We start from the raw sequence: 12,069 nt of genomic DNA, 5'->3' as shown, positions 1-12,069 counted from the left end.
GATTATCAGTGATCTTGAGCATATTTTCTAATGTTTACTAACCATTGGAGTTGTTTTTTGCAGAAGTTAGGAGTGTGCTAAAGGTTCAAACATTATAGCTACATAACATCTCCTGAAAAAAATACCCAGGGAAAGGAGTATGTAAAACATCAAATACTTTGGTAGCGTGTGCGTGTGTGTGTATGTGTGCATTCACAATATTATTGCTCAAAATAAAGGGTCTATATTATCTAGTTAATAATGGTAGAATTTCATCAGATTTTGTATCATTTAAAGATTATATAACTTATTTGCTAAACACCAGTATTTAAACTTATATGATGAACTATATAAACAAGTTTGGAGAAAAAGAACTGAGTCCGTATTCACATTCTAGAATAGCCTTTTTAGCAAATGAACATAATGATACTAACCACCCTCATTTTCACAGTTTCTATACTTCATAATTTGTTAATTTCTTATTAAAAATTTTTTACAACAGCATTTTGAGACGAGAAAAGTAGATTGTGTTATTTCAGTTCTATAGGTAAGGGAATTGAGGCCTGAGAAGAGCATTTTTTGTTGTCTTTAAATATTAATTGAATATGTGTCATTTGGTGACAGGATCACATTTCATATGGTTGTACCATAACTCCTTATAACTGACTGGACCATAGTTTTCAAAGCTGCTTGTTCCTGAGTGTGATGTTCCTCCTTCCTTCTTTCCTTCCTTTCTTTCCCTTTTCTTTTTCTCTCTGTGCTATTACATATAAAATCACAATAAATACCCTAGCAAGTACATTTTTGTCAGCACCCCTAATCACCTCCTTACATTTGACACCCAAATTTGAAATATTGAGTCAAGTATTACAAACTTTTCAAGGCTCCTGACCAAATCACTAGTTTTCAAGGTCAACCATTTCAGAAGCGTTCTATTTTTATATAGACAACTAGAGGCCCAGTGCATGATTAAATCGTGAGTGTGTAGGGTCCCCTAGGTCTAGCCTGCCATCAGGGCCATGTCCGCCACCCTGTGACACCTTGCACACTCCGTGGACGCTGCCAGCGCCCCACGATGTTCCACCAATGCTGCCGGTGCCCTGGGGGTGGGGGGAGGGCCTGAGAGATGCTCCATGCACCTCCTGGTGACCAGTCATTTTGGGCGTTATGGCGTTACGGCCACAGGGCTTTTATAATATAAAAAATCAATCCCAGGAAGGAGTGTCAGTGTTAATTTATTTTATATTCTCAATGTCTTTTCAGTCTTTTCTCCATCAGGTTCCATATCTCATGTATCTGTGTTCTTCGCTTGTGGTGTAATAATTCTCTTTTCCCTGACATTCAAAATGACTTCAGAGATAGTTCACCAATGGCTACAACCTGCTTACTTGAACATAATACAAATAATCAGTTATTCTTCCCTCTGTCCTGGCCTTGGACAAGATGACGCTCAGCTTCCTTGATCTTGAATGAAATTGCAAGCAGGACTACACACCAAAAACTCTTTCTCCCCAAGTCAACTAGGTAATTTAAGTACCTATGCTAAATATCCACCTAGGATGTGAATGAGAATTCCACATGTTCAGAGATATATAGCCAGTCTACTTAGTGTGGATTTCATAATGGGGTGAAAGTCTGATGCTAATGTGTGAGATAGACATCATCTCATCCAAAAATGTGTCTTTTTACTCAGGCCGCAGGAGATTGCAATAGGTTCAGGAGTATCTGCCAAATCCATACCTTTGCTTATACCTCTACCCTTGCTTATTCCTAAGCCTCATATTTCTAAGCCTTGTCCCTGGTCCAGAAATAACGGTTTTGTCATATGTCAGTCATGTTCATGGACTTTTTAGATTTCAGATTATAAATATTACTGTGGGTTTTTTTTTAGGTACCTGGTAGAAGAACTCAAGAAAAGAGAAGGATTCAAGTTGCTGATGGAAGTAAGTACGGAACTGTGCCTATGATTTTGTCCCTCAGCAGTGATGAAGGTGGTAATTTTCCAATCTATTATATTTCATTGGTTTTTGTGTTGCAGACTTAGAAACAAGTCATTAGCTTAATTCAGAGAGTCCATTATGTTAATTTACTCTATTAGTAAGTGTTTTTCCTTTGTTGGATTCAGAGAACACACTTGCCTTTACATATTGAAAATTAAAGTGCTCAATAATAATTACCAAGGATAATACTGAATAAATTATGTCCTCTATCCTGATATATAAATTGCATAATGATTGTACGGCAAATATTCAGCTGTACTGTAGTGGTGCCTGCATGTGAAAAATCAATTAAGTGAATGTACAATAATGCTTATAGATTTCTCTTTTCATAAAGTAATGAGAGCATATTAGCTTTGGAGCAATGGAAAAATAAGTCATTTTGTTGTTGGATTCTTTGCTAGACAATAAGAAGTAGGTGGTTACAAAGATAGAGAAATTTTCCCCCACAAATTTATGATTAGAAAATATGAGGAATATTATTTAATTCTGATTTTTTAAGAAATATAAAATGTGAGGTTGTCTTAGATCTTCTTATAAGTAGCATATGCTCAATAGCAATTTTTTAAAATATATTTTTTATTTATTTCAGAGAGGAAGGGAGGAGAGAGAGTTAGAAACATCGATAATGAGAGAAAATCATTGATCAGTTGCCTCCTGCATGTCCCCTCTGGGGATCGAGGCCACAACCCAAGCATGTGCCCTGACCAGGAATAGAACTGTGATCTCCTAGTTCATAGGTCAACACTCAACTACTGAGCAACACCAGCCAGGCTCAATATCAGTTTTAACATAATATAAAAATTTCTCTTTTCATAAAATAATGAAAGCATCTTAGCTTTGGAGCAATGGGAAAACAAATCATCTAGATATTGCAACCTATTTTGTATATTAGCAGTCTAGCTATTTTTTTTATATTCATTTATTTAGAAGATTTATTGAACAATTTCTGTGTGCCAGGCCCAGTTCTAGGCACTGGAGATATAAGACAGGGAGGTTGCCTGCTTTCATGGTTCTTACATTCAAATAAAAAGTGATAGGCAATAAATAAGCCAATTAATACATAGGAAATATCAGATAGTGAGAAATCTTAGGAAAACAAATGAATTCATCTATATATATAAAAGCCTAAGCCACTGAATGACTAGTCCACCAGTCATTATGATGTACACTGACCACCAGAGGACAGATGCTAAATGCACAGGATCGGGCTCCCTTCTTCTAGAGCGGGCCTGCGGGGATCGGGCCAAAACCAGCTCTCCGACATCCCCTGAGGGGTCCCGGGTTGCAAGAGGGTGCTGGCCAGGCCGAGGGACCCCACCAGTGCATGAACCCATGCACTGGGCCTCTAGTAAGAGATAATCTAGTATACAACTAAATAATTAGACAGTTACAGATGTGATAAGTGAAAAGTTAAAGTTGATGATGTGCAGCAGGCTAAATAGGCATCTCAGACAGTAATTAAAGAAAAATTGAATTTATTTAAAGAAAAGGGAATGGGAAACAGGAATATCCACAGGGAAGAGCTACACAGCACTGAGCCAAAGGGTATTGGGGTCCATGATGGCAGCAAAAATGTACTTAGGACAGTGAAACAAGGAAGGTCATAAAAGAAGCAACAGGAAGGCCTTGAAGACAGGTTCAGGGGGTTGGCCTGGTATGAGATGCCACTGCCCATCCCTCCCCTAGTTGCAAATTTCATGAGGTGCCTTAGAGGGAAGAAGAAGGAAGGGAAAGGCATGGCTGTGCTCCCTGCAGGAGAGCACATTCCGGGTCCTTCATCCTGAGCATATTCATCTCTCTTGCAGGTGGAAAGCTTAGGGGAGGTCTCAGAGGCGGGGCTCAATAGACTGTTCATCAGCTTTCCAAGTGTGCTCTTTTAGGGTCGTGGTCTCCACTGATTGGTCAGTGCCAGTGCAAAGGGATCATTAGTCAATGCAGCTGGTCCTGAGGCAGCTATTGTGTCAGTTGTCTGGTTTTGCTGATTTTCTGGGCCTAGATGGTATCTTTAGGGAGGAAAAGGTCAGGGGAACTAAACCACCTGACCAGCGATATGAAAGATCTGGGGTCCAAACTGCATGACCAGTGATATGCAAGGGGAGGATAGGTTATCCTGGGGGCAAGGTTCTTGTGTTCCCGAAGTCAGAGAAAAGGGGGCCTTGGAGATGGGTTCGGGGGGTGGAGGGGTTGGTTAGCCTGGGATGAGCTGCTGCTGCCCATTGTTCCCCTGGTTGCAAGTCTCATGGAGTCCCTTAGAAGTTGAGGGATACTTGCCTGAGTGGGAATGTAAGGGGGAAGGGAATGGCACGAGCATGATCCTTGGAGGGAGAGTTCACGCTGGGCCCCTTGTCCTGAGCATATCTCTCTCTTGCAAGTGGAAATCTTAGGGGAGATGTCAGGGGAGGGTCTTAATAGAATAGTCATCAGCTTTCCAAGTGTGCTCTTTTAGGGTCGTGGTCTCCACTGATTGGTCAGTGCCAGTGCAAAGGGATCATTAGTCAATGCAGCTGGTCCTGAGGCAGCTATTGTGTCAGTTGTCTGGTTTTGCTGATTTTCTGGGCCTAGATGGTATCTTTAGGGAGGAAAAGGTCAGGGGAACTAAACCACCTGACCAGCGATATGAAAGATCTGGGGTCCAAACTGCATGACCAGTGATATGCAAGGGGAGGATAGGTTATCCTGGGTGGAAGGTTCTTGTGTTCCCAGTTTGCCCCTTGCTAGGCATCCAGGGCTTTCTGTCTTGGTGAGTTTCTGTACCAGGCCAATTGTTCTTACTCTGCTCAGGTCTGTCTAACAATAAGTATTATAATGGAAATAAGTAGGATGAAATGCTAAAACAAGAAATTAGTGGGGGGTGGCTTCTTAGGTGTGGGTTGTCCAGGTATGGTCTTCTGAGGTTATCTTTGAGCTGAGACCTGAATAATGGTAAACGGCATGCCTTGCTGTTGTCTGAAGGGAAGGCATTCTAGGCAGAATCAATAAAGAGTGGCAAAGGCTTAAAGCTGAAAAGAGTTCTGTGTGTTTGAGGAGCCAAAAGAAGGAATATTAAGCAAGGGGTGCAAGTTGCAGTGTTTGATGAAGTTGGAGAGGTGGATGGGGAGATCAGTTGGAATCAGGTAGGTCATGGTAAGATCTTTGGCTTTTATTCCAAATGTAATCATTGGAGAAGTTTTAAGGAGACAGGAGCCTAACATCCATTTTACAAGATCATGCAGGATGTCTTGGGAAGAGAGGAATGGGGAGAGGGTTGGGTGAAGACAGGATGAGAAAAGAATGAGACAAATCGGAGACTGTTACAGTAGTCCAGGTCTTCAGACACGTTTTGGAAAACCTGCTTCAGAGAATTCTGACTGTGGCTTCCACCACTATCCACAAAGGAGTTCAAATTTCCTGAAAAGTAGTGACTTGCAAAGATAGCAAAAGAACCCATATTTAAATGACTTTCTGGTAACACTTCAAAGAAGCAAGAAGACAAGTTTCAAATGTAAGGCATTCTATAGGACAGCTGACCTGATTTCTTTAACAGGTCAGTGGCATGAAGAAAAATAAGGAGAAAGTGGTGTTAATCACTTTAGGTTCAAAGAGATAGAAGAGGCATAGCAACTAAATGCAAATTATGAAGCTTTTAGAATCCCAGTTTGAACAAGCCAATTGTAAAAGTACATTTTGAAACAGTTGGGGGAATTTCTAACATGAACTGATTATTGGATAATACCAGGGAATTATCAGTAATTTTATTAAGCATGATGATGGCATTATGATGCTGTAAGAAAATGTCTGTAACTTTTAGAGATGTGTACTTACACTTGGAGGGGTGAAACAACAACTATACAATTGGCTGTGAGTTTGAGTCGCTTTTATTTCCTAGAGTTTGAGCTGCCATCTTTATTTTCTTGAGGTCTAGTTACATCTTTATTTTCTCAGGTTTGAATTGCCTTCTTCATTTGTCTGGCTTTGGTAGCTGCAGAGCTTATGGAAAGTGCTTTATACCTCAGAACTGCACCGTCTTTTGATAGAGCTAATAAAAAAGTCATGAGAAAAAAAAAGATGAAGCGACTTAAAAGTTGTTTATATATTCTTCCTAAAGGCTTAAAAATCGCAGGAGGAACCTTTTATCACCATCTTTAGGGATCTGCAAACAGTCACATTCTTGTAATGAAAGTTGAGGTGGGTTTTCATTATTAGGAAGCCTTCTGCCCTGGATATTTTATCTGTGGGAGCCAGATGGCCCCCAAGCAGTGGAGCTGGCTTTCTCAATGGTTCTCCAGAGTTCCTACTTAGAAGGATTGTTGTATGTGATCTGCATTTGCCTCTTCTCTGTGTATTCCCATTTAGAGTAATGACGTAAATTTAGACCTTGAGTTTTGCCTAAGTGTCAAGCTGCTTAGCCTGTTAACAAATGCATTCATTGGATGGATTAAATATAGCCCTAATACATACTTAAGGGAAGAAATGCAAAGATCCATTTGGAGCTTAGGTCTGTGAACTATAATTCTTTCCATTTAGGAAAAGTCAGAGTCTATAATTATATATACAGTAGTCCCTGCTTATCCATGGGGCATACGGCCCAAAACCCCATTGGAAGCCTGAAACCAGGGATAGTACCAAACCCTTGAATATACTATGTTTTTCCTATACATATCTATGACAAAGTTTAATTTATCAATTAGTAAGAGATTGACAGCAATAACTAATAATAAAATAGGATAACTGTAACAATATGCTATAATAAAAGTTATGTGAATGTGCTCTCTCTCTTCAAACTAGCACAGTTTTCTTTTTCTTTCACAATTTCATGGAGAGAAGATAAGTTCTTAGCATAGATTTCAGCAACCTTAACATAGAATGTTTTTCTTTCTTTATTAGGTTGGGGAACTTTCACCTTTTCATTTCAGGGAAGCACGTTACTGCTTCTCTTTGGCATATCTGAATTGCCATCATCACTACTCGTATTTTTAAGTAAAATAAGGGTTACTTGAACACTATCACGGTGATACCAGGACAGTAGATCTGATAACTGAGATGGCTACTGAGTGACTAATGGGCCAGTGGTGTGCATATAGTGTTGATTCATTGGACAAAGGAATGATTCCTGTCCCAGGCAAGGCTAGGCATATGTACATCGGGTGATGATGGTTGTAACTAGGTTGAGTTATAAGAAGAACTTCAAACTTTGTTTATTCTTGATGGTGTATGCATCCTTTCCTAGAGGGAAGGACCCTCTAGGTGCACCCAACTGAGAAGGAAATTTCCCAGTAGGATGTTATCAGAAGTAAGGCAAAACGGATGTCTGCTCTCGCAGAGTCTGATTTGCTGTTAACATAATACACACATAATAACTCTTAAAGAAACTGGTTAAGACTTTAATTGCATCTAAGATTAATCTTAGGTTAACAACTTTCAAATTTCCTTAATCCTCAGCCTGAATATGCCAATATTTGCTTTTGGTACATTCCACCGAGCCTCAGAGAGATGAAAGAAGGACCTGAGTTCTGGGAAAAACTTAATTTGGTAAGTAATAAATAAACTGTATTTTTCCTCTTGATGCAATAGAGTCAGCACCGTTCTCTATTGATCCTATAAAGGCTTCTATACATGCTAGAACTTCTTGAAGAACTAGAGAGGTGGCTCCTAGGATATTAAAAACCAATGGCACTCCACACAGTTGTAAATATTGTGTACATTTACCAAATTAACATACTTGACAGACACACACATTCAAAATAATTGTGCTGTGTGCAAGATGGTTATACAATGTATTAGAAGTTCTGATTTACAGTTCACTTCAGAAATTGGGATCTGGTAAGAGGACCCAAGGTTAAAGTTACATGAAGAACAGCTTCCTCTTTCAGTTTTGCTAGTACATGACTGCTTGCATCTTCTCACTTGGAGGTAATGTTAGAAGTCTACATCGGGGGTCCTTTGTGAGATTGAGACTTTCTGTTCTTTCAACAAAGGCCCTGCATCATATGCCTGTGGGGCTTATGGGATAAAAAAGAAAAGGGTTGCCAACAAGGGGTTTTAACTGATTATTGAACACAGCTGGTGAAGGCTGACAATCCAGAATGAGATGAAGCGCCAGGCTCTATGGACTTCTTGTGTCTCATCAGCACCTCCCCTAGCATGGCCCTGCCAATTATCCTGCCTCTAAACCAGTGGTTCTCAACCTTCTGGCCCTTTAAATACAGTTCCTCATGTTGTGACCCAACCATAAAATTATTTTCGTTGCTACTTCATAACTGTAATGTTGCTACTGTTATGAATCATAATGTAAATATCTGATATGCAGGATGGTCTTAGGCGACCCCTGTGAAAGGGTCATTCGACCACCAAAGGGATCGTGACCCACAGGTTGAGAACCACTGCAAACCCAAATTTCTAGGGCTGTGACGTTTCTTTAGTCAGTTCTACTTGACCCCACTCCCATGTTGGGTGGACAGAGTGCACATTGAAGTGACCCACTGGGAGTTCCCCTGAGGATTCTGCGGCCATGACATGTAGAGAGAGAGTTCAGGACACTTGGTCACATGAAGTTAGGTAATCTTCTATCCTTTGTGTCTTCCCTCTCAAACACAGCTGGCTCCATGACTCTGGTTAGTACAAGCTCTGACTTGCAAACCCCTCCCTAACCCTCAATGGGGAAATCAGTGGTAGTTTTAACAGCTTGTATAGTCAATGGCTCTCTACTTGCCCTCTAGAAGAAAAGGAAGAGCTTCCCAGTCAGGCAAGCATCAAACATTTACTGAGCGCTCACTATGCTGTGTACCAGAGATACAGATATCAAAAAGGACCCAGTCCCTGCCCATAGGAAGTTCATGTTGGGGGAGAAAAATGAGTACACAGACAATCACAAGGTAACTAGTAGTTGCTAGTGGAGATAAACCCTGAAAGCAGAGAGGAAGGCTATCTATCCCGGGGTGCAACTCTAGAGCAGAGTCTTGAACAATAAGTAGATGCCAGCCAGGGGACAATTGTAAAGAAGTCTATTTCAGGAAGAATGACAGCATGATGCCCCAGAGTTTTAAGAAAGTAGAGTGATTCAAAGACGAGGGGAGGGGTGCAAAAGGACAGTGGCAGGAGGTGAGATGAGAGCAGCAGGCAGAGGTTGGGTCATGGGGTCCCCATCTTCCATGTCAAGGTGCTTGGAATTTGTGCCTAATTAGGAGGAAGAGGGAAGACCATGGTCTTTAAGCTGTAGCCACCTATAACCTCACCTAACGGCATCTCCTTTCAGCCTCAGGTCATTTTCTATGTATTTATGTCTCATTAAGTCTCCTGCACTATAGCATAATACAGCCCCAATATAGAAAAATTCTGCCTCTTGTCAAACCTGAGGTCAGGCAGCAGAGATGGGGAGAGATGGATGGTGTTATCTGTGCCTCAGTCTAGACCAGCCCTCATTACCCGTTTCAGGCCGTTAGCATAGTCATTGGGATTTGTCTTGCGTTGTTGCCATACATGGCAAATAGGAGAGTGCTAAAGAATACATTTCAGATGGTAAGTAACCCATAAAAAGAACAATGTGAGAATTTAATGGTGAGGTTTCTAGGGACATTTCCCACTTTGATGGAATGCAACTGACATTTTTTTAGGTGGAGTGGGGGAATGGTTGCTTAGAGGTGAGAAGGAAATGGTTGCTATTTTTCTCACGTCTCAGTTATTAAGAAAAGCAACCAAGAATGTGGTATTTGTGCTTTACTGACAGCGCTTTTGTGCAGGCATGGATCAGGATAACTAAAGCATCCCATTATGTCTGGAGATATTTTTGACTCACTTTTTTTATTATTTAAAGAAATATTTATAGCATCTATTATCAGAAAATGTGGAATCGAGGATGAATATAGAAGCTAACTTCAGATAATTCAACATATAATACACTGTTATTCTTAACTGAAAATTGAATATAAATCAGGCCACTTTCTTCTATACCCCAATATTTTTCAGTGTTGATTCTCTTATGGTTAATATCTAGGATTTTCTGTCCCATCATTTTGAAATGCTTTTTCTGTCATTTAGAACCATGGTTTTCTTGTCCAGTCTAATGTCGTACTATGTTAATTGCTATGGCTGCTTCTGATTAGTAAACATGTACCCTGCTGACAAACTATCCTTGGTTCTCAGATCCTTAGTTCCCTTTTATTCTCTCTTTGTGTGGGTGTGTGCGCATGAATCTGTCAAGGAAGGGAGGCATATATATCTATTGTTGATCTATGTGGTTTTATGCTTACTGTACTATGAGAATGCAATACATGATTTATAACCTGGAGTTCACTTAAAGCACACTTGAAATTTATCTCGGGGTTTATCTTGGATGGAGAATCACAAACAAATAAATAATCTGAATAAGGCTTTGCCCCTTCGATTCAGCCCAGTGTCAGGTTTAGCTGTCAGATTTCAGAATCAGTGGTGTAATAAGTCTTCCCTTTGACAGCAGGAGAGGAGGGGGATTATTTGGTAATGAATCTGGCATTTCATAGTGTGTATGTGTGTGTATGTGTGTGTGTGTATGTGTTGTATGTGTCTGCATGTGCTTTCAACTGTGTGTGTGCACATACGTGAGACTGTTTTTGAGAACACAGTCATTCTGCAATCTAATAACACTGACAGTCACTCTGTGACACTATATTCAGTCACTGGGTTCCAGCTACTTCTCTTTTTAAGATGTCCTCCATAAAAATGTTCTTTCTGATTCTCTCAGGCATTGCAGTTTTCTAGGTCTTCATTAGTCCCTGCCCAGGCTATATTTGCCTCTTGTCTGGTCTCTGCTTCCTGCCTTCTCCTTTTCCCATTTATTTTCCTACTCTCTGCACTGTTCCACCTCCAGCTTAGCTTCATCATATCGCTGTCCTGCGAGAAGCCCGGAATAGCTTTCTGGGCTCTGCAGTAGCAGTTTTCCACCACGGAGACCCACTGGCCACTGTTAGAATAAGTATTGTCACTGCTTCCTTTAATCTCCTAAAGTGAAACCAGTAGAAACTATGACCTGCCTACATGTAATTTTGTAAAAGGCAATAGAATGCCTTGCATGTAATAAGGAGAAATAAGTTAGTTTAAAATAAAGACATGTATTCCCTTACAGAAATACTTGGGCATGACAATATGAGAAGGCATGAGGAAGTTATAAGATTCTCACACATGCTCTTAGAATCACAGTAAATGTAAGTAACTGAAACGGTGTGGTATTGGTAATAATAATTTTTCAAGATGGTGCACCACCCTAGGTAAAGCTCTGAAGAAAACATTTTCCCCTTAGTTTACATGGTAGCAGAAAACTTAGTATTTATGAACAATGGGCATAGATTATCTTGCATTCGTATGTAAAATAGAGTTAGGTTCCAGGCTTGGATAATTGTCATCAGACTTGGCCCTCATGCATTTCCGGTAAGATATGTGAAAGTTAGGCAAGGCATGAGATAGTTTTTCATTGCTCGACTGTTCTGTGCATTGCAGGGCAGCTAACATGTCTGGTCCCCATCCACTAAACGCCAGTAGCAACTCCCAAACACTGTGAAAACTAAAACATCTGCCCAATTTTCCTAAATACTCCCTAGGGGTATAGTACCAGTCCCATGGAATGACTGATACCCAAGATAAAATCTATTCCCATCTGCCTGGCATCCAAAGGCCTCCATGTCTGATCCTCGGATATTTTCATCTCAACCTATTGTGGCTTCCATGATTGAGAACCCTGAACCAATACACTGAGCAGAGGAGTTTCGTCAGTTTTCCTACTAGTTAGGAAACTAGTTCGGAATTAGGTAATGGATAGCTTTTACTAATCAAATTAGAAAATTACTGTGGTTTTAGTGTTAACACCTAGTGTTGGTGCAAATGTCATGGGATGCATTATAACTGCTAAAGAGCATAAATATGTAGACATTTTCTGAAGAGTAACTTTATAAAACATATCACATGCCTTAATTTGGCATATATTTTCTTCCAAGTATTCCATTTATAGAAATGTATCCTTTGAAATAGTTACAGAATTATGGGGGCAGAAAAGCTACTCAGAAGAGCCTAGCCATTATTTAAAATGGCAAAACACTAAATATTTAACCATGGGAAATGGTTAAATTTTACTGCGTAACTTTAT

The 12,069-nt window shown here is 40.2% G+C and overlaps 1 protein-coding gene across 1 annotated transcript in view; it reads left to right on the top strand.

Moving 5' to 3' along the window:
* The window catches only part of GADL1 (glutamate decarboxylase like 1), a 124,576-nt gene that overhangs the window by 75,479 nt on the left and 37,028 nt on the right, over window positions 1–12,069 (top strand). Inside the window, exons 13-14 of the mRNA XM_015561245.1 lie at window positions 1,871–1,922; window positions 7,398–7,487. Of these exons, the coding sequence (XP_015416731.1) occupies window positions 1,871–1,922; window positions 7,398–7,487 (142 nt within the window). The remainder of the gene's footprint in view (window positions 1–1,870; window positions 1,923–7,397; window positions 7,488–12,069) is intronic.

The sequence above is a fragment of the Myotis davidii genome, unplaced genomic scaffold (assembly GCF_000327345.1).
Source record: "Myotis davidii unplaced genomic scaffold, ASM32734v1 scaffold395, whole genome shotgun sequence".
NCBI lineage: Eukaryota > Metazoa > Chordata > Mammalia > Chiroptera > Vespertilionidae > Myotis > Myotis davidii.
The sequence above is the reverse complement of the archived record's forward strand: the minus strand, read 5'-3'. Positions and strand labels throughout refer to the sequence as shown.